We start from the raw sequence: 22,848 nt of genomic DNA on the forward strand, positions 1-22,848 counted from the left end.
TTATTGATGAATTGAACCTGAAGTAGTACTATTGTTTGATCCAAATTCCAAGAGAATGATGTGGAAGACAAGACAAAATTAGTCTTTTAAAGACAAAATCAAGTATGTTCTGCACGACAACGTCTTAACATGTTAAAGGCATATCCAAACACAATTAGGGTTTCATGCCTAAATCACCTGCCAGGTCCAAACATTAGCCCACATGGTAAGGAACACGCACTCTTGGATCTCCACTGATAAGAGTCGAATGTTAGATATTTAAGCTCCTTAATTTACATATGTTAATTCCTTAGCATTGTTATTTATTTGTTTTTGTGTTGTTTCAGTATTACCAGGTGTTTAAGGAAGAATACAAGAAATACTATTGATTTTGGGCTTAAAACGCACTTTGAGAATCTATTGACAGAATTGGGATCAAGCCCACTCAACCCTAGGCTCGAGTGCACTCGGCCTTCCAGAACGCGCTAGAAGCCCAATTCCACCTTGGACAAGATTTTCAGTCTTAGTCCAACTAGGAGGCTGTTTTCGATTTTTCTAGGACTTCCAGGGCTCAAAGGGTTTATTCTACTCCTTATAAATAGGCCTCTAAGCTTTAAAGAGAGGTGTGCTTAGTTTTAGATGAAAAATATCTTTTTGGAGGCCTGTCCTATAAGGATTCATCCTATTGCGAGTGTTAATTTTATTATTGATTACTTTTGCACACAAAAAGACTACATTAATTTTTGGCGTCGTTGACGGGGACTAAAAATTGATGTGTTTTTTTTTTTTTTTTTTTGTGCAAAAATAATTAATAATAAAATTACCACTTGCAATAGGACGAATTCTTGTAGGACAGGGTTATATAGAGGGTGTCAAACCTCAAGGACTGCACTGGTGTCATTATCAAGTTTTTTAAGATCAAATATAACTTAATTAAAAAAAGTTTGTTGATTGTTTTTGTTTTGTAAAAGTAAATGCATAAAAGTAAAGATACTAGTGATGAGAGAGAATATGTGGTTGATTTCACCACTAACCATATAACAATGGTCAATCATAAATTAATAAAAAAAATTCATACTATACATGATATATGGCTCATCTCACTCGAGTAATCAAGAAAATATCATCATTAAGAAATAAGTATAATCCATCTTTGGTTAGTACAAACCGTCCACCTAACCATTAAGATATGATCCATCTTTCCTAAGTATGGATTATCTAATTTCTTAATAGGCTACATATAATCAAATGATAAGCATAACCCATCTTCGGTTAGTACGAATTGTTTACCTAAATTACACTAAACTAGGGTGTAGTACAATCCGGCTTCCCTAGGCAAGGCCTATCAAATCCTATTGATCATGTGTAAGTTAAAATCATTCATATAATTACAGAAAATATGAAAGATTGAGTTCAAGCAATATAAAAGGCTTTTTAAGACAAGAGAAAAATTTCATAATGATTAAATATAAGCATTAAGATCAATTCTCACAGTACAACTATCATGCATATAAAAAAAAAACTCAAATTAAAATGCAATTAAACTATTGTTACTTGGAAATGGCTACATCAACGCCCTATTATAGAATTAGTTGCTCATTCAGGTGCTAGGATAGCCTTGTGCCATGTTCCTCTTCTTTTCAACTCTCTAAGCCTCCAAGAAGATGTTTTATATCTAAAATTAAGCACACCTCTCTTCAAGGCTTAGAGGTCTATTTATAGGAGGTGGAATAAAACCTACGAGCCTTGGAAGTCCTAGGAAAAATGTAGACAGTCTCCTAGTTGGACTAGGAGGCTGAAAACCTTGTCCAAGGTGAAATTGGGCTTCTGCCGTGTTTTGGAAGGCCGAGTGTGCTCGAGCTCAAGGGAGATGTGCTCGAGTGCATGTGCGCTCGAGCTTAGGCAAGAAGGCGCTCGAGCACAGGTGCGCTCGAGCCTAGGGTTGAGTGGGCTTATCCTAGTTATGCCAATAGCTTCTCAAAGTGTATTTTAAGCCCAAAATCAATGGTATTTCTTATATTCTTTCTTAAACACCTTAAAACACTATTCTCAAATGTTTTCTGTTGGAAAATATTTTCAGCTTTAAGAAAATGATTTATGCTAAAACATTTTTTATTGTTTTTGGCTCGTACGAAAAATTTCCGACTGAGAATGAAATGCGAACTTTGGTGGCAGTTGAGAATGAAATGCAAGAAAGAATGAATATGAGAAGAAAAAGCTTAAACTCGAAAAATTGTTTATGATTTTAAAAAAAGGAAACCATTTTACGGAAATTAAATTTTTTTTTTCTAATTAACCAAAAATATTTTCGGTTTGATTCCAATTTTCAAAGGTTCTAAACACTAAAAAATAAAAATTTCAAAAAACAATTTACATCGAAACAACAATAATAGTCTTATAATAATATTTTAATAATCCTTTTGGACACGTTTTTTTTGCTCAAACTAAACTAGAGGTTGGGATAAGAAGATCCTCCTAGTCACATTCCTTCGGTGTGCATTGTGTTTCAAAAGAAAAGCAAAAAGTAAAGAAACAAGCTGAAGCACCGGCACGCGTTCTCTCTTTGAAAATTCTCGAGTCAGATATCTTAGCCCTTTGTTTTTCTTATCATTCTATACCTTTTTTCAACTTCTCTTCTTGGAAATTTCTTCGTTTAGCCTGGAAATTTGCAGAGGAAAAAATAGATAAAAGGAAATGATTTATGACTAAATAGAATATAATAACAAAATTATTTCTACCTAACCATGTTGGAAGAATTTAAAAAAAAATAATTAAAAAACAAAATTTTTAGTTTCGTAATCATCATTTTTTCTTTGATTCTTTTCTTAAGAAACAGAGGGAGGAACACGGTTTCTTCTCCTTTAAAAGCGTCTCGGGACTGCATCGCATTCCTGTCAATTTCTTCCATCTAGACAGCCTTTGTGTCCCTCGTCGGTGAAAACCCATTTCGAATGTTGAGATTCAATTGGTTTTTTTGTTTTCTATTAGGGTTTTCGGCCAGTAATCGATCTGGGTCTGCTTCAAACTCTAAATTTCCGCTTCGCGGAGCCTAAGTTTTCTTCCGAAGGTGTTTTTGGCTGGAATTTCGATCTGGGTCTGCTTCAAAAATTTGCGATTTCGCGATATTTAGAACCCGATCAGTTCGGAAAAGGATGGCTTCATTGTTGGGTTCGGCTTTGTTTCCTCTGACTCTATCAAATGGCGCTTCTCGGTCCGCTAGAAATGCAGTGTCTGGTGGGGGGAGGATCACTTCGAGTTGTTTTAAGCATATGAAGGAGCAGAGAAAGGTTGTTTGCGCTTGCATGGCGCCTCCACGGGACTTGAGAAGAGATGAATCCTCTGCTACCAAATTCAATGTAATTATCTGCATTTGAAACTCTCAACATTGTTGTTTGTGTTGGATTTTTTAATGATTATTTGGTAGTTCCTTCAGATTGGCTCATATGCAAAAACAATTTGTTCTATTGTTTAATTTCAAATGCTAACAGTCAAATTTGGTTTCATTTACATCATCATACCGTCTTTTTGGAGATGTAATTTGTGCTATTATCTGTGTAAAATTTATATGTTGTAGCTGACACTGATATCTATTGCTTGTCCATTCTCTCGTGATTTTCTATGTTATGGATGATAACCAGTTTATTAAGCTTTGGTCAAATTCACGAGCAACTCGTCTTATTGGATTTAGATTTAACTGATAGATTCTACGTTGTGTTTTATAACTTTTGCTGCAGTTAAATCTAGTTACATTACATCTTATATTTTGTATTATAATCAAATTCATTTGTCTTTATTTTACTTCCTCTATTTAGCATTCAAGTGATATTGAATTTTCACATTTTGTTCATGAATTTTTGTTTTGATTAACATATTTGCTTCATTTCTTTGTTAGTTGGATTCATGATTTGTAAATGTGTATGAATGCACGGATTCACTTCGCATGTTTCTAGTTTTTTATTTTTTCCTTTTTAAATTTAAGTTGGACTTTTAATTTTAATTTTCTTTTTATGGTGGCTGACAAGGATGATCTTACTAGGATTCATTTAAATCAGAGAGTTTAAGCTCTGTACGGGAGCCTGAGGATGATTCTGATGTTCTCATTGAGTGTAAAGATGTCTATAAGTCATTTGGCGAGAAGCAGATATTGAGAGGTGTGAGCTTCAAGGTGAATTTTTTTTTTTTTTTTAATTCAATTTCATATTATCTATCTTCAGATTGCATCCATTCAGCTCATTTCCAATAATATAGATCAAACTGCATGAAGTTGATGTTGGGGCCTTCCTCCTGACTTTATGAGTTAAGAGATTTGGAACATATATAACACATTCCAAATTAAACATTCATTTCGTCTATGAGGAACATCATTGCATAGCTCATGGATTTTTTACATTGAGAAGTGTGCGCATATATATATATATATATATATATATATATTGATCACCAAAAAGTTGTTACGTTGAAGGTGACAAATAGACTCACCCAGTGACATGCAGATTTTTATTATAGGCTTAATTTTTCATGATTATTCTTGTGTTTGAATTGCTCACTGATTGACTATCTGAAGTTATGTGTCTTTTGGAGCTAGAAATCTGTTGCATATAATAGATGCTCATTTACAATCGTTACAGGTCATCCGAAGGATGTTGTAGAGAGATCAGTAGAAAAGAGCTTCTGATAAAGATACTATTTTTACTAGGAATTATTTGTTGCTGATATATTTTTGCTAGCTCACTATCAATGCCCCTACACTTAACATTGTATTATGCATGAATAATTGAACTTGTGATTTCATTCCTTCCAAATGGATATGGTTGAGCCGGGAACACTGGCCTCAATTTTGATCATGAAGCCCTGGCTTTTGCATAGGTAAGTAGACTGTTGGATCGACCCCTAGATTCCTGGAATGCAGTTCTTGCAGGCTTGCAGCTCTAGTTTGTATACTTTAAAAAGTTGTCCAACTTGGACTGCTGTAGCATTGTCCCATCAGGGATCCATAGGTAGTATGAGTACTGCTTTAGGATTAGGGTCAGGAGTTGTAGTCCACTTGTCTTATGAATCTTTTGTGGGTAAGGTACATTGATGGGTTGTTAGTTGCATTTTTGAGAACAAAGATTTATAACATGAATCTTGAGTCTAACTTTCATAGTTATGAAAAATATTAGTCTTCACTGGCTATGGTCCTTTTGTCACATAATTTTTGATTTGGCTCTGTACCCAGGCTATGTAGATACACTTGGTCCAAATTTTAGTTTGGAATATGCGTTAGGAGTACGGCCTATGTTGAGATAACTTACTATTTTCTCTCATTCCAATTGACTAAGAGCATACTAAAAATTCTGGAATCTTATAGTCTTGGTGCTTTTGGGGATCAATACTGGGCAATTTTGGTTGGGAGGAGATCTCTTGCATACTTGCAATGTGCTGCTGTATTATAGTTATTTCTTTGATCAGTCACTCCATTTCCTTACGACCATGTCAATTGCTTTAATGACTGAATTCAATGAATTTGATCATTAAAGGGTTTCAAAGTTGAGGAGGTTTACTTTGAATTTATGTTGGTTTATGTTATAGATGTGGATAAGTTACTTATTTTCAGGTGACAAGTACACTAAATTCTTTCACTCTATAGCCAACTCTAACAGAAGATATAACTCTATAGATACCCTTTTGATTGGGGATAGTCCTTCTTCAAATCAGGACGAGATTAGTGAGCACATTGTCGAGTTCTATCAAAAAGCTATTTTCTGAGCAATGCAGTTGGAGGCCTATGGTAGATGGTATTTCTTTTGATACCATTTTGGAGGTTGAGGCCAGCTGGTTGGAGAGAGATTTTGAAGAGGAAGAGGTTAAAAAGGTTGTGTCTAAGATGAATGGCAATAAGGCGTTGGGCCCTGATGGGTATTCTATGGCCTTCTTCCAAACATGTTGGGATGTTGTGAGGGAGGATATTATATCTTCTGTTTAGTGCATTTCATGCCAAAGGGATGTTTGAGAAGAGCCTCAATGCTACATTCATTTCGCTTATTCCGAAGATTCCCGGTGCCATCAATCTCAAAGACTTCTGCCCGATTAGCCTTGTGGGAGGTATCTATAAAATCATAGCCAAGGTTTTAGCAAATAGATTGAAGGTAGTATTGGACAAGATTATTTCCAAGACACAATGCTTTTATCAAAGGTAGGCAGATTCTAGATCCCATCTTGATTTCTAATAAATGCTTTGATAGTAGGCTGAGATCTGGAGAGCCCAGGGTTATTTGCAAAATGGATTTGGAAAAAGCTTATGATCATGTGAACTAGGGCTTCTTGATGTACTTGCTAAGGAGGTGTGGTTTTGGAGGGGTTTGGTGTTCTTGGATACAACATTGTATTTCCTCGGTGCGGTTATCAATTTTGGTAAATGGTTCTCCTAAAGGTTTTTTTAGCAATTCCAAAGGATTACGACATGGGGACCCCCTCTCTCCGCTGTTGTTTGTTTTTGTGATGGAGGCTTTGAGTAGGATGATTTATGCGGCTATTCATGGGGGGTTGATAGAAGGCTTCAAGGTCGGTAATACTACCGTCTCTCATCTTCTTTTTGCCCATGATACCCTGATTTTTTGCAATTCTATGCCCACCCAGTTATGCTCTTTGCGGAGTTTTTTTTGCTGTTCAAAGCTGCCTCTGATTTGAAGGTTAATTTGGCTAAGTCGATGTTAATTCCTGTGGGGAATGTGGAGCAAGTGGATTCGTTAGCCAGTATTTTAGGGTGTGGGGTTGCCACTTTGCCAGTGAAGTACCTTGGTCTTCCGTTGAGAGCTTCTTTTAAGGCTAAGCATATTTGGGATGGTGTTATAGAGAAAATAGAACATCAGTTGGCCAGTTGGAAAATGTCGTATTTGTCGAAGGGGGGAAGGGTCACCCTTATCAACAACACTCTTGCTAATTTGCCCACTTATTACTTGTCTTTATTCCCTATACCGGTGAGTGTTGCTAAGAGCATTGAGAAGCTACAGCGCAATTTTTTATGGGGAGGTATAAGTGAAGAGTTCAAGTACCATTTGGTGAAGTAGTCGAAGGTTTGCACTCCGATCAAGGAGGGAGGGTTGGGTATTAGAAATTTATTGGTGTTCAATCGCGCTCTTCTAGGGAAATGGTTGTGGCGTTATGGGTCGGAGAGAGAGGCTTGGTGGAGAGTTGTGGTAGATTTGAAGTTTGGAAGTTTATGGGGAGGGTGTTCTCTTGAGCCTGGAGGAGCGTATGGGGTGGGGTTGTGGAAGAATATTTGGAAAGGGTGGGTTACTTTTAAAGGCTTTACTAGATTTGTGGTGGGGAATGGGACTAGGGTTAGCTTTTGGCATGATTGGTGGTGTGGAGATACGGCTCTCAAGACAGCTTTCCCGATTTTATTTAGTATTGCTTGTGCGAAGGATGCGTCAGTTGCAGATAATTTGGAGGTGCTGGGTGGTTCCAATCAGTGGAATGTGAGTTTTTCTCGAGAGGCTCATGATTGGGAGGTGGATGTCTTTGCTTCTTTCTTCCAGAGGTATTGCATGCAGCCAGAGTGAGACGAGGGCTTGAAGATAGATTATGGTGGAGCTCCTCAAAAAGAGGCCTGTTCAAGGTCAAGTTACTCTTTATCTCCTTGGTGAGTACGGAAGGGAGGAGATTTCCCTGGAAGGGAGGAGATTTCCCTGGAAGAGTGTGTGGCGGACACAAGCTCCTCCAAGGGCGGCTTTCTTTGCATGGTCAGCGGCTTTGGGCAAAATTCTGAGCTTAGATAACCTCGGGAAGCGACATGTGATTGTGATGAACAGATGTTGTATGTGTAAGAAGAGTGAGGAGACAGTGGATCATCTTCTTCTTCATTGTGAGGTAGCTTCTGTTTTGTGGAGTACTTTCTTTGGCCGCTTTGGTTGTCTTGGGTGATGCCTAGGAGGGTTGTCGAGTTGCTAGCATGTTGGTGGTCCTCGGGAAGGGAAGGGGGGGGGGGAGTGCTGCGGTCTGGAAGATAGTGCCTACTTGCTTTTTTTGGTGTTTATGGAGAGAGGGAGAAATAATAGGTGCTTTGAGGATTTGGAGAGGTCCTCCGAGGACATATTATCCTCTTGTCTTCATACTTTGTATCTTTGGACTGTAGCGTATGTTTGTCCGGTGTCGATTAGCGATGATGAGTTCCTTGTATGTTTTTCTCATCCTAGTTAGGTGATCCTTTGTATACTCCCAGTGCACTTTGGGGTGCCTTACGTTTTTAATAAAATTGATTTACTTATAAAAAAAAAAGTTACGTATTTTCAATATTGTTTTGTAAAGGGTACAATGTGGTATGGACATGGCTTTCTGTCAATTATTCAAAATCTAGGATATGATTCGATAGGAATATGTTAACCGATTAAATGTGTAAATATTAATATGTTTAATATTAACTATAATCCATGTTTGACATTAATAGAAATTCGGGAATTTTAAGGATCCTAACTTTCTAAAGCACTGGACCACATATTTTATGTTTAAACCCTCCCCCCTTTTTTCCTTTAAAAAGTTTTATTTTTCCCCACCAAATGTATCCGTGTGATATCCATGTTGTGTGTATCAATCCTCTATCAGTGGTAAAAATTAAATTTCATATTTGTATATATGTATCCAATGCATACCTTCAGTTGGTGAAAAATATGGTATCGATAAGTGTCAAATATGGGGATACAATGTCTATTTTGAAGTGTCTATGCCTCCTAACTGGGGAAGGGTTGTATGCTGAATTCTTTTGGCTCGAGGCTTTTTCTATTTGTTTATGTGGCACTAATTTCTGTCTATCGGTTTCCTTGTTGCCATGTAAAGATTAGGCATGGTGAAGCTGTTGGAATCATTGGGCCTTCTGGCACTGGGAAATCTACAGTTTTGAAAATTATTGCTGGACTTCTTGCTCCAGACAAGGTAGAGAATTGACGTCTTTCATATGCTCTTACCTTGCTTGATTGGTTTAACTGATTTAATAAGCTTGATTGGATAGACTTTCAATCTGTTACTCATTGGGTGCTCTCAGCTGACTATCTTTTGTTTAATAAGCAGGGAGAGGTTTACATACGAGGTAGAAAGAGGGTTGGTTTGATCAGTGATGAGGAGATATCTGGTCTTCGTATTGGATTGGTAGAGTTTTCTTCTAAAGCTACTCATAAAAAAGAAAAAGTTTTCTTCTAAGCTGTATATGACTTTAGTTATCTTGGCCTCTGAAGTTGTTGACCATTTTAATTTATTTACTATATTTCATACAGGTGTTTCAGAGTGCAGCACTTTTTGATTCTTTGACCGTTCGTGAAAATGTTGGTTTCCTTTTGTAAGAGTCATTTTCCTTTTCTCCTTAGGACTTGTGCAGATAGTGCGAGTTCTAATTTAATAGTATTTTTTAAAAGCAAGAAATCATTAATTTCTGTTAATTGCTTAGATATGAAAACTCAAGCATGCCTGAGCATAAAATTTCGGAGCTTGTGACGGAAACCTTGGCTGCTGTTGGCTTAAAGGTATGCTTCAAATCACTCTGAATATCAGATCCTGGTAGTGTTTCAAACTTCAAATATTTGGCTTGATTGAGTGGGACTAGGTCTGCAATGACCTTTTGTACTTTATAGAAAAGATGTTCAACAAATGAGTTTTCCACAAATTTCATATATTTGAAAACAGTTGGGAAGATTTAGGGACCTAATGAATTAGGATCATCTGATCATTTCAAGTCATTTCAAGTGCTAACCTGGGCGATCTAATTCTTGTAGCCATTTGGTACTAGTTTCTTATCCACTGTATTTGTAGATTGGCAATGTTGATGCACCTTAAAGTATTCCCAATTTTGTAAGTCAGTGGAAAATTGCATTTTGCAAATGCTTAAAAAATGTCTTCACCTGTTTACACCAACAACTATCTCTGCTTGCCTAGCTCCAGTCCTCTTCACTCCCCTCCCCTGCCTTTAGAGATCCTAAATTTTTTAATTTTATTTTTTTAATTTATTCAAAATCTGAGTGTTTTTTAGGATGTTGAGGACCGGTTACCTTCTGAGTTGTCTGGTGGAATGAAGAAGCGAGTTGCTTTAGCTCGATCTATAATCTTTGATACGACACAGGAAGCAATAGAACCTGAGGTATGTTGAAGAAATGAATAGACTCATTGTATTTTTCTCCTACCATTATTTTTCTGGGGCTTTCCTGCATGAGTAGTTGATGATGATAGAATATTTTTCTGAAAATTTCATTTTATTATGTTTTATTTTTTATTGCTGGAATTATATCCTTAGTATTTTCATTCTCGCTTGTAGTATATGCTTTTATCTGTTCTTTCTTGACACAGTTAACAAATTTAGACTGCAGCGCTGCATATGAATCTGGAACCTACCATGATACCAATATTACCTACAACCTACATAGTATTACTTATAAATTTTGATTATCAAGAGTCCTATTTATAATAGGCTGCTCATAGAGTTTTGTACATTTCTTGAATTTAAGGCAAAAGATGTAGGCCTTGTGTCCCAAAAGGTTGAAGCTTCTGCTTTCCTTTTGTTGTAGGGTTTGCATGGGAAAGAGGAGGTTATATATATATAATATATATATTAAAATTCAATATAATGGCCAAAATACCCCTATAACAAATCCCTATCACCAAGATATTCTTTTAACCCTTAGAAACTCTTCTAACACTCCCCTTCAAGTTGGAGCATATTTGATATATACCCATCTTGTTAACATGTCAACTAACTGGTCTCCAAACTTTCATGAATGGTGTAGATATATCTCTACTGAGTATCTTATCTCGAATAAAATGACAATCAACCTCAATATGCTTGGTCCTTTCATGAAAACTTGGGTTAGATGCAATATGTAAAGCTGCCCGGTCATCACAAAACAATGGGTTAGGAATCGGAGTTGAAGAACCCAATCTCCTAGAGAAAATGTTGTAGCCACTTCAACTCACTGGCTTGAGCTGTTGCCCTGTATTCTACTTCGGCACTAGACCACACAACTACTATCTCTTTTTTAAGAATGTGCAATATCTTGTATTAGACTATCTATCTGAGGGAGAATCTGTCCAATTTGTATCAGTAAAACTGTCTACCCTAAGAAGTTGTGTTTGGTTTATGCAATATCCCAAAACTAGGAGCTCTCTTCAAATACGAAATAATATGAGTAACAACTTCCTAATGTGAAACCCGAGCAGTCACTAAGAACTAACTAACAACACTAATTGCATGAGATGCCTGGCCTAGTAATAATAAGATAATTCAAATTTCTAACTAGTCAGCGATACCTGCCAAGATCTTCAAATAATTCCCCTTCATCCTTTAGTAATTTTTTATTAGGATCCATTGGAATCTCAATAGGTCGAGCACCAGAAGACCCATATCTTCTAACAAATAAGTACATACTTTCTCTGAGATAAATTGATACCTACCCAAGAACTAGCAACTTCAATCCCTAGACAATATTGGAGTTTTCCCAAATCCTTTGTATGAAACCTCTGCTCCAAAAATTGTTTCAATCAAGCAATGCCTCCTGAATCATCTCCGGTAATCACAATATCATCTACATATATCACAAGGAGATTATAGCCTACACTAGTATGTAAGTGAAATACCGAATGATCTGTCTAACATATCTGGAGACCAAATTCCAACACCACGTCAATGAATTTTCCAAACCATGCTCTCGATGACTTCTTGATACAATACAAAGCCATTTTTATCTTACGGACACGACCTTGATACTCCCCCCGAGCAACAAACCTAGGTGTTTTGATGCAGCGTGACGTAGTGGGTTCGCAAAAACAACACACACAAGAACTAGAACTCTTCTCGAACCAAAATTCTATCAATGAATTGAGGCAAAAGGTATAAAAAATCACTCTTCAAGTGTTTCCATTTATAAACAATCAAAATAACATCAAAAGCTACGTTCTTGAGTCTCTATAACATGTATTTATAGTAAATAAAACTCTAAACATAGTAGAACATCATATTAAGTTGGTTTTACAAAATTGGGCAAGACTTGTTTGCAAGCTTGTTCGAAGGCAACTGCAAACGAGCAACTCTGTCCAAACTCGTTTGATAGCTTGTTTGAACGCAACTGGATGAGCTATTTTGTCCAGTTGTCCAGTCTTCTCTTCATGGCCTGTTTTGACCTATTTACAAGGTAACCGGCACTGCCTTTCGATGCTTCAAAATGCCGGAATAATTAGAATATGTGCCTTTTTTTATGCATAGTTTCTCTTCTACTTTTTTCCTCTCATCTATGCTATTGAATATAAAAAAAAAAATTCTGGAAAGGGAAGTAAAAGTTGTGTCAAGTGCATGCTGAGAATATCTGGTTGATGATTAGGAATTAATTTTCCAGTTGAACTGATTGTGGTTTGATGTTTGATTATTTCAATGATACTGGGGAAGAGTGTTAATATGGCAGTGTTAAGGGTTAGGGCAAATGTGTCCGGTGTCTGCACATGAACACCTTATAGCAGGGGTATCCTCAATGTTGAATTGACTAGTCGCCTCACATACTTTGTACCCCTGAACAGGTGCTGTTGTATGATGAACCAACTGCTGGACTTGATCCAATTGCATCTACTGTTGTTGAAGATCTCATCCGCTCTGTCCATATGAAAGGTGAGGATGCAGTGGGGCAGCCTGGACAGATTGCTTCCTATGTTGTTGTTACTCACCAACACAGTACTATCAGTAGAGCTGTCGACAGGTTATGCTCTGTCCAAACTCTTCAGTTTTTGTCAAGTTCGTTGCTAAGTGATTTTGCAGTGCTAAATCAAAAGGTTACTTGATATATGTAGGTTACTGTTTCTTTATGAGGGGAAGGTTGTCTGGCAAGGAATGACTCATGAATTCACAACATCAACAAATCCAATTGTTCAACAGGTACTGACAAGAACTCTTAGTTTAAAATTTAATCAAAGTGATGATATATATGCTCACACGCACACACATGTATCAATGTTGAGTTTTATGCATCAGTGAGATGATGGTAGTAGTTTTTTTTTTTTTTTCTGAAAAAAAAAAAAGAAAAAGAAAAATTCTCAGTCTTGCTTGGTAATGGTTGTAGTAGTAGTGAACAGAAAGGTGGGGAAACTTTGGATATCCTGAGAAAATAAATGTCTTGGTTTATCCACTGCATTAGTTCCAAAGCAACAAGACCGTTGACTTTCCCAATATGGTTATCATTTTCATTAGCTCTCTCCCTCCCTCTCTCTCTCAATTAACATGATAATCAATAGTATTTAGTTGGAATTTTTCATTTCTCCTTTTATGAAGTTCTTGATCTTCACGATTATTCTAATAAGCAGGTTCTTTAATTGTGTTTTCAGTTTGCTTCCGGGAGCTTGGATGGACCAATAAAATACTAGAACTTATACTGTAGTGGTATATATTAGACGAGACAGTCATTGATTCTTAGGCGTGGGCAGAGTTTCCAGGCAGAAACAGGCCAGATGAAGCATGCAAATTTAGCCTCTGCCCACCATTTCTGTAGGCTTTCTTGACAAGCAATCTTGGAGCTCATCAATGAAGTTTTTGGCTTGTCAGATAAGTTGTGCCCTTGCATCTTTTGTTACAACCTTGAGTCAGAAGTGCCTGTTTTTTGACACACATGCTGAATGGGGGCCAGCAGGGTATCTGCATTGTCATCAATTTCTTGGTAATTTTGCTTCAATTTTTATTTTTATTTTTTGTTGGAACCTTTTTGGCTCCATTGCCAGAAAGATAAACTCATTCTAAACAGAAATTCATTAAAAAAAGAGACAGAATTCATCCTCAACATAAATTTGTAGAAGCGATGATATTCTAAAGGTTTCACTCCACTTATCTCTTGGATTCAAGGTTTTGTTGGTCACTAGCTGCTGGCATTATTAAATACTAAGAATATTTGGCTGCTGAGTGTGATTAGAAAAAACCAGATAGGCCTATTCTGTTTTATGTCAAAATTCCCAAATTCTTTTTATCTGTGGGGAAATAGGTTTTTGTTTAGGTTGTGTTTGTTTTGGTGTGAAATGTTTTTATTTTATTTTAAAAAATGTAGGAAAGGAAAAGATCTCCCGCACTCCCTCCCTACCGGATAGAGATTCGGTGCAAGATCCACCCCGTCCAGTAGGGCGGCAGGGGTATTGCACCTGATCTTAATCCCTCCCTTCCTCCCATCTTCTCATCCCAGTCAACGACATTGGGGTTTGGCCTGAGAGAAGAGTTGAGTTTCAACGACTACGACACTAGATTTTGTCATTTGGGTCATTGAAATATTTATATATATACCCATTTTTATTTTATTCTTTCCATTCCCGACTGTTTCTGTGTTGGGTTTGTGCTAGTTGAGGGCTGATTTGCCTTGGTGGTTGGGTGTAAAAAGAAATTTGTGGCAGCTTCAACCGTTGGCGGATGGTGTTAGGGTATTTTGGGCACTTTCTTTGTGGCGGATTGTATTTTGGAAACAGGTTGAAGAAGAGTTGTATGGATTGGTGAGTGAGGAGGAGGGAAGAGCTCCTCCCTCCTTGGCTGAGATCTGGAAGGCTTTGCAGACACTGCAGAGGGGACATGTCAGATTTATTTTCCATCAAGGAAAGGTCTACATTAAGTAGTTTGTCCAAGCACCACACCATATACAATCTATCTACAAAGCTCCATTTAGAGCACTATTAGCAGCCTCATCAAATTTTATTCACCAAAAAAAGACAAAAATTTTATTGGTACTCCTAAATTGAATTAAAAAAAATAAAAAATAAAAAGGGAAAATTATATTTTACCCCCCCGCCCCACCAAGTTTGGAGCGATTTGCAATTCGACCTCCAAAGTTTCAATTTTGGCAATCTATTCTCCCAAAGTTTCAATTTTTTGCAATTTGATCAATTGTATCCAAAATTTTTCATATTGTTCCTAATTTTTTGTTTTTTAATAAAAAATTATAAAAAAAAAAAAAAAAAATCAGGGTGGCTAGGCCATCTGGCCATTTTTGCAAGCTTAAATTTGTTCCTTTTTTTTTTTATAAAGAATAAAAATAAAAAAATAAAAATTAGGGGCAATATGGAAATTTTGAAATAATATTAGTCGAATTGCAAAAATTTGAAACTTTGGGGGGATGAATTGCCAAAATTGAAACTTTGGAGGTCGAATTACAAATCGCTCCAAACTTTGAGGGGGTAAAGTGTAATTTTTCCAATAAAAAAATACTAGATGCTCTTGTATAGATTAGGTATTGAGTGCTCTCTAATCAAAATGATTGGAGAAAAAGGAAAAAAGCAAAAATATCCTATAACTTGGAGACAAAGCAAAATTCTTTGTAGACAAAGAAAAAAAATATTATTTTAAAAATAGTCTTCAAATATTATGTTTAATTCTTTCAATTCTTGTGTTGATCTTCTCTATTATTATATTTCAATTTTCAGCAAAAGAGCAAAAGTAGATTTGTTAGTTAGTAGTAATTATAGAGATAAGGCATGCGCAAGAAAGTTGGTGAGATCATTTGTCAAAAAAACAAAAGAAGCTGCCAGCTAGCAAAGAAGTCAGTTCCCTTTAGAGAAAAAAGCCGAGGGCAACTTTTCTTGTTTTTAGCTCTTAATCAAAAAGGCTATAAGTCCGAGTCAAAAGGCTAACCCTATGATTGTTTAAAGTTATAAGCTTTTTACGAATGCTTATCTTTTTTTTCATATGCTCATGATGAAGAATGAGCATTATTCCAATAGGAAATGCAATATTCATTCTGGTTTTCATTCATAGAAAATGAAAACTTTTTGGAAATTTAGAATCGATCGCCTAACATAAGCCAAACAGTTGTGGTAGGTAGACTTTGAAAAGGGTTATGCTTTCTTAGGTAGAAAAGACCAAAAATTTTGAAGGAAAAAATGCAAAATCATTCTCAATAGTTTATTTAATTTACAATTAATTCTTTGTGGTATTAAAACGAACTTATACGTCTTTGAAGTATGAAAAAAAAAAAAAAGCAATTTAGTTTCTACAATCAAATTTCGTCGAAATATTTGACGAATTCCATTATGTTTTATGTCAGTACCAATAAAATGACATGTGTCACTATTAATTTTAAAATATAAATATATAAAACTAAAAATTTAATTTTTTTTAAAAAGGAAAGAGGATGGCTTGCGAGCTAGGGGTGTTCAAATGGGGCAGTTATAACTGTCCCGCCAACCACTAACCGCTAACCGCCTAGGGCAGTTGCAGTTAGCGGTTTTAGGGGTAGGAAAATGCGGTTAATAACCGCTAACCGCCTATATATATATATATAACATCCAAATCGACGCACCAAAACGGCGTTATTTTCACATTATATGTATGTGAAATATAATGTGGTATGTGATGTTTTCTACGAAATCTTATTCAAAAACATTGCCTAGCCCAAAAAATAGCGTGTTCTTTTCATCTTTTTTAGAACACTTTGGCCCAAAACGTTTAAAATAAGTCCAAAAAATAGGCTCAGTGATGGTCTAAAACATTTAGAAAGTCCAAAAACTCATATAAAAAAATCGGTTATAAAACCCCCGGTTATTGGTTTGAATAACCGCTAACTACCAGTTATAAAATAACCGCTAACCACCTAGGCAGTTGCAGTTGCTGCTATTAAAAAACCAAGGTGGTTGTGGTTAGCGGTTTTAATCAGTAACCGCTAACCATAATCGCTTGTGCAACCCTATTGCGAGCCACCCCCTTCCCCGATGATAGCTACCAAACCAATAGCCACCCCTTCCCTTTTTTTTAAAAAAAATAATAATTAATTAATTAATTTTTTAAACAATGTTAAGGATGATGGACAGTAGGAGTAATGCTAGAAGTCACTCTTGTGTGATGTGGCTTCTAAAATTATCATTGGCCTTATGATTGATTATTATTATTGAATTTTGATTCAATGGTGATTTTAAAAACCCCTCATTCTTAAAGTAACACAAGCGTGACGTCTATAATTATTCATACAATAGTCATGACACTTACAAAATTTTGATTGCACAATTATTTTGGGGGGCCCAACTGGGAATAATGTCCTGAGGTGAGCAAGTTTAGTTGGACGGCATAGATATCTTTGTTTATGTAACTATGACTTGTGTAATTATGATAATAGGTTTTGATACGCAAGTGAGATGTATATTTTGAACACATAATGTAAATGTACACAAATTTCCTTTAAACTAGTTTGGAAGAAATTTCCTTCAGCCTAAGTGACATTAGCAATAAATGACTCTTAATATATATATATATATATATATATATATATATATGAGAGATGACACTTGGCAATTATTAAACTAGGTTTTAAGGAAATTTTTGTCTGTGTAAACAACTACATACGTATGTATAGATGTTTATGCTTAGAGCTCTGGTGCATTTGGTGAATGTCGAGACATAGTTGTAGGGCCTCAAGAAGTTACAAAATACATAATTATTGGGGGCGTTACAGCAACAAGAGCTTCCCCTATATTCGGATTACAAGGGGGTCCTAGGTTGGATGAATCTTCCAGAGTCATTGCAAACAACAGCCTCTGCATTGAGGCTGTTGTTTAAAAACCCCAACGCAGGAGTAGTAGTCCAGGAGTATGGAGAGTGGCCAGAAACCTCGACGTTTAAGGCAAACAAGTGTTTCAGTGAGACCTTTTTGATCTGGCCAGCTAGAAACATAGCATCAGAGGTGAAGCTGAAGTTTTTATGGATGACTCTCTTGCAAGTAAACCAAATAAGGTCACAGGCAACAGGTGCAAAAATCTAGAAGTGATGGGCTTCATTGGGGGGGGGGGGGGGGGGGGGGGGGGCTGAATAATGATGGACACCCAAAGAAGCTCCCCATGGCTAATGTATCCAGAGGCAAAGAGAACAGGCAATATTAGGGTGCTTAAGAGTTTCATCCTCTTCAGGGAAAAGAGAACAGGCAATATTAGGGAGGAGGGAAGGGATAAGGTAGAGAGATATTACCACTACAAACTAACGATTGATCACTCATCCAGATGGTCCTCAGTTTTGCAGTCTTACTAGAAAATGTGGTCCTGTGGTCAATAAAAGCCCTCTAAACCTTCACAACACATACAGAGATATCGAACCAAGATTAGTTAACATGGAGAAGTGATTGTTTAAGATAAATCCAATCATAACAAGTAAAGTTACCAAATAAAATAGAGCAACAAGAATATACAAGATAAAAGGTCTCACTCTCACATACATTGCATTAAACTTTAGTATGGAGAATGTAATTTCTTGTTCGAGCTGAACAGAAGAGACCAACAACACCAAAGTAGAAACTAACAAAAAAGCTTAGACAGAACACCCAAACAGAAATCGGCCCTTCCACCATTGCATCCTGAAATGTCTTCCCAGGGGCTGCTGGAAGGCTCGCGGAGTCGCACCTTCCACTGGAGTTCTCCACGCACAAGTCGGGATTTCCAGCAAATGCACCTTGAAACCTCCAATACCCTTGTTTCTTGGGAACAAATCCGGAGAAACAATTATAAGACAAGTTCAAGAGGGTCAGATCTTGAAGACTGGAAATGTTTCCTGGGACCTGACCTGATAAAGAATTATGCGACAAATCCAAGGCCTTTAAGCTGCGCATCTTCTCTAAACCTGGAACTTGACCATCAAGAAAATTGTGTGACAAATTCAGGTATTCCAGGCCCTGTAGCCCAAATAGACCCTCTGGAATCTCTCCATGTAACAAATTGTTGGATAAATCAATTCCAACTTTTGAATATAGATGGTAATTGAAGCTTGATTCATTGCTGTCAGAGATGACCACTGAAACTTTGATGTTCACATTAGGCATTATAAATATTGGCTCTCTAGGCACTCTACCAATGTCTCCATTGTTAAAGTTTAAACTAATGTTGAAGTTACCATCCGCTATGAAGCCAGAGAATTTGTTGCCTGAGAAATCTACTGTCTGGATTGCTTCGAAGGTAAAGAGCCAATTGGGTAGATTTCCATTAAATTTGTTCTGAGCCAAGGAGAGAAACCTTAGGTTTGACCATCTGGTTATCGCATCATTCAAGATTCCAGAGAGATTGTTGGAGCTAAAATCTACAAACTCCAGAGATTTACATCCTGCCAAAGTTAGTGGGATCTCACCAGAAATCATGTTGTTGCTAACATCTAGTATCTTCAAGCTATCCAACGCATCAAGCTCCGGATGAATTTCACCAGAAAGATTGTTATTATTGAGTATCAATGCAAGTAGCTGAAAGCACCCAACAATGTTTAAAGGAATTGAACCCGATAAAAGATTGTGTGAGAGATCAATCACTTGGAGATAAGTCAAATTTCCTATCCTTGCAGGAATTTCCCCAGTAAGAAGATTGTGTGAAAGAAACAATGCCTGCAAGCTTTTCAGTTCCGTTATCCTCAATGGAATTTCTCTCGAGAAGCGATTGTGAGATAAGTCAAGAAGAACAAGTCCTGATTTCTCAGTCGTCTCTGCAATCTTGCGTGGTAGAGGACCCGACAAATCATTGTTACTGAAATCCAACACAAGAAGCTTCTCCGAAAACACAAGTCTAGGAGATATCTCATAGTTTAAGTGATTGGATGATAGGTTCAGATGTGTCAAAGCTCGAAGTGAAGCAATACATGTGGGTATTCCTCCAACGATGGAATTGTTAGCTATATTCAAAATATTGAGGGACTGAGTAGAAGCAGAAAGACAAGGCAAAGTACCCGAAAACCGATTGGATCCAAGATTCAGCACAATCAAAGATTGGCGGAAATCGTGAAGATAACCTGATAAATAATTGTTCCCAAGATCCAAATGCTTTAAAGATTTCAAATACAACAAGCTCTCGGGAATTTCCCCTCTAAAAGAGTTGAAACTCAGGTCGATTTTTTCCAAATTTGTTGAGAAATTACCAAGCCACAAAGGAACAAGTCCTACCAAATCTTGGTTCCCACTCAAAACAAGTTCTTTCAAATTCCTAAGCATCATGAGATTGTCAGGCACAACACCAAGAAACCTATTGTGACTAAGATCAAGGGCTTTGAGTCTAGTTAAATTACCAAAACATGATGGGATTGGGCAGCTAAAGTTGTTGTGGGACAAATTCATGTATTCAAGAAATGAAAGTGAGCACAAGTTAGGGTGAAGCTGGCCTGACAGGTTCATGTTGGTCAAGCTGATTGAAACCACCCGGCCGGTCCGGTTCTCACAGGTGAGCCCGGTCCAGATGGTGCAGTTAGACCCGACCCAGCTTGACAAGCTTTGGTTAGGGCGGTCGACCCGTGTTTTGAACGCTAGAAGCGAGGCTCTGTCTCCTGGGTGAAGATCAACACACTGACAAGGGTTTGAGCAAAGCAGCAGCAACAACAGGAGTAGCAGTGCACGTAATCTAAGGCTTTTCCAGGGGGAAAAAGCCGAAACCCATTTCATCTCCATGAGCTAAAACAGGTGAAATGTGTTATTTAGGGATACTACAGGGATGAAAAGATGAAACCCATTTTCTCCTATGACAGGAACATGGGTTTGGGTGCAAGAACAAGCAGAAACATAAATCACTACCAAAGAAACTGAATTCTCGTACAAGAATGTGAAAACACGAACAGAGACACAGAGACTTACAGCTAGGGAAGGAGCAAGACTGCAACAAGTGCTCTGAGATAGTGAGGAACAGACATTCTCATTCCTGCGTTGCCATTAGAAGTGAGATTCTTTGGGCTTGGAATTTATAAAGTGAACAAAAAAAAAAAAAAAAAAAAAAAAAGAAGCTCTGTGGTTTTCTATTCCTTTTACTTTTCCCACTATTAGCGAATAAGCGACCCATGGGATGCCTTCTTTTCAGACCATGTCTTTATCGTATCAAAACGACTTTCTTCTCCAGGCGCTTGAATGTCACGCTCCGTCAGAGGCCTACAATAAAAAATTGATGATAATGATACCTTTTTTTATTTATTTTTTTATTTTTTAACATTTATAAATGGACATAAATTTCGCGTCTGAGAGAAATATCCTTCAACCTTTTTTTTTTTTTTTTTGAGAAAAGTTGCTATCGCATTGTATTACATCAAAGAGCGTATAGCAAAAATATTCTAAATGCAATGAATCACATATACAATCCAGGGGGGTCATATAACCACATCCTATTAACATTTTCGTGCAAAGCAACAGCAGCTAAAACATGTGCCACATTATTCCCTTCTCTACGAACATATCCCATCTCCCAAATCGGGATAGAACTAAGTGCCAAGAGGATATCTGCTATAAGATGACCTCGACTACTCTCATCAGGACTCCATAAATTTATAGCATCAACCACATTTTTTGCATCCCCCTCCATTTGAACCTGTCTCATCCCTAACTCCTTGTAGAAATGGGCAGTCACAGTAGCTGCCATCGCCTCTGCAAACATGGGATCCAAAAAACCATCACGGGTCATGCATTTTGCCGCCCACATTTTCCCATTTAAAATAGTGTAAACATTTAAAACGTTAGTCTAAGTTATTAAAGTACTATTAATGACATTAAGAATTTAATGTGCATTTTAAATATTTATAGACACTTGGCACTATTTTAAATAAGTTTGAGGATATTTCTTTCAAACTGGTTTGAAGGAAATTTATGTCCTTCATAAATATAATCATAATTTAGAGACAAAAATTTCCTCCAAATTAAATTGAAATTCATTCAACCTAGACTAATAAATCGCCAACATGTGAGAGACATATATATATTTTTTTTAATATGCTTAACAGTCGTTAGTTTCTCCTTTTATTATTGTCTGTAATGTTTTTTCACCTAAAGTGAGAAAGAGGAAAAAAAAAAAAAAACTCTTTTTCTTTCTCTAAACATTACAGCCACGTCTCAGGTCTCACTTTTAGCAATTTTTTTTTTTTTTTTTGAAAAATTCAAACTTTGTAATCCGAGGTGCCTCCCCCCCCCCCCCAAAACAGTGTGCACTTTGACTCTTGTGTCGGAGGGCAAACGTGTGTAGTAACTATATTAACACATTAAATACTTCATAATCCCTTCATTAATCTCATACTTATCAAAACCTAGTCCAAACTCAATTTAAATCAACATACACTCGGTCCTCTCTTAGGGTTTTCTCTAGGGTTTCTTGGAGATTCTCGAAAGTGGGGTTTTGTCTTGCCATGCGGCAAGGGTGCGTTTTCTCTCAAACATTAGGTGGAGGGGAAGGGTTGGGCGGGCTCTCTATGGCAGACGAGTTAGTGAAGATGTGTAGTAATCTACATCTTACGAAGGAGGAGGAAAAAAGTGTGACATTGTGCTCATCAGAGATAGATATGATAGGGAGGGAGAGTGAATTTTGTCTCGTTGGTGATCTTATTGCAGAGAAGCCAGTGAATAAAGAGGCTTTTCGAAGGACTATGGCGGCAGTGTGGGGCTTGGTGGGATCTGTAGGTTTTCATGAAGTAGGAGCTTACTTGTTTATTATCAAGTTTACCAAGCAGGCAGATATGAATCGAATTTAGGAGGGACGACCATGGGTATTTGACAAAAACTTGTTGGCACTACAACCCTTTGATGGTTTACAACAAACGACTGTGATGTGTCTAAGCCATGACGTGTTTTAGGTACAACTGCATGATTTACCGATTGGGTGCATGATGAGAGAGGTGGGTCGGAGCATTGGTGAATCGGTGGGAGAAGTGGCACGGGTGGATGTCAATAACGATGGGGTGGGCTGGGGCAAGTTTCTAAGAGTCAAGGTTTTGGTAGATCTAACAAACCTTTGGCCAGAGGGAGAGTTTTAAATCTGCCATCTAAAAGACTATGGATCTCATTCCAGTATGAGCGCCTCCCTGCTTTTGTTTCCAGTGCGGTGTCATCAAGCAAGGAGTGGAGGGTTGTCCGCTATCCTATGAAGGAGGAGCGTCTATTGTATGGGGCGGGGTCTATCGCTTAGTTTGGTACTTGGTTG

General features: G+C 37.2%; 2 protein-coding genes across 4 annotated transcripts; one reads left to right on the forward strand and one right to left on the reverse strand.

Annotated features, from left to right (window-relative positions):
- Window positions 1-2,510: 2,510 nt before the first annotated feature.
- On the forward strand, window positions 2,511-13,907 carry ABCI13 (non-intrinsic ABC protein 11). Its single transcript, XM_059582484.2, has 11 exons — window positions 2,511-2,556; window positions 2,968-3,335; window positions 4,016-4,144; window positions 8,794-8,889; window positions 9,025-9,102; window positions 9,228-9,289; window positions 9,398-9,473; window positions 9,977-10,084; window positions 12,508-12,683; window positions 12,775-12,859; window positions 13,306-13,907. The coding sequence occupies exons 2-11, from the start codon at window positions 3,132-3,134 to the stop codon at window positions 13,342-13,344; spliced, it is 1,053 nt and encodes a 350-aa protein (XP_059438467.1). The 5' UTR covers window positions 2,511-2,556; window positions 2,968-3,131; the 3' UTR covers window positions 13,345-13,907.
- Window positions 13,908-17,724: 3,817 nt separating this feature from the next.
- Window positions 17,725-20,676, reverse strand: CLV2 (Leucine-rich repeat (LRR) family protein). Of its 3 annotated transcripts, none has more exons than XM_059583358.2 (2): window positions 18,147-20,676; window positions 17,725-17,999 (listed from the first exon to the last, which is right to left on the reverse strand). In XM_059583358.2, exon 1 carries the CDS (start codon window positions 20,343-20,345, stop codon window positions 18,153-18,155), a length of 2,193 nt encoding a protein of 730 aa, XP_059439341.1. In that variant the 5' UTR covers window positions 20,346-20,676; the 3' UTR covers window positions 17,725-17,999; window positions 18,147-18,152. The 3 variants fall into 3 exon arrangements, with proteins under 3 accessions (XP_059439341.1, XP_088371314.1, XP_059439342.1); XM_088515188.1 differs by having other exon boundaries at window positions 18,137-20,676; XM_059583359.2 differs by lacking the exon at window positions 17,725-17,999 and having other exon boundaries at window positions 18,117-20,348; window positions 20,529-20,675.
- Window positions 20,677-22,848: the final 2,172 nt, after the last annotated feature.

The sequence above is a fragment of the Corylus avellana genome, chromosome 1 (assembly GCF_965113065.1).
Source record: "Corylus avellana chromosome 1, dhCorAvel1.hap1.2, whole genome shotgun sequence".
Taxonomy (NCBI): Eukaryota; Viridiplantae; Streptophyta; class Magnoliopsida; order Fagales; family Betulaceae; genus Corylus; species Corylus avellana.

Coding starts and splice junctions, on each gene's coding strand:
- CLV2 (XM_059583358.2), bottom strand. CDS start 20,345: ATGGAGATGAAATGGGTTTCGGCTTTTTCCCCCTGGAAAAGCCTTAGA.
- ABCI13 (XM_059582484.2), top strand. CDS start 3,132: ATGGCTTCATTGTTGGGTTCGGCTTTGTTTCCTCTGACTCTATCAAAT. Junction 9,103..9,227: donor CTGGTCTTCGTATTGGATTG/GTAGAGTTTTCT, acceptor TATTTCATACAG/GTGTTTCAGAGTGCAGCACT. Junction 12,860..13,305: donor CAAATCCAATTGTTCAACAG/GTACTGACAAGA, acceptor TTGTGTTTTCAG/TTTGCTTCCGGGAGCTTGGA.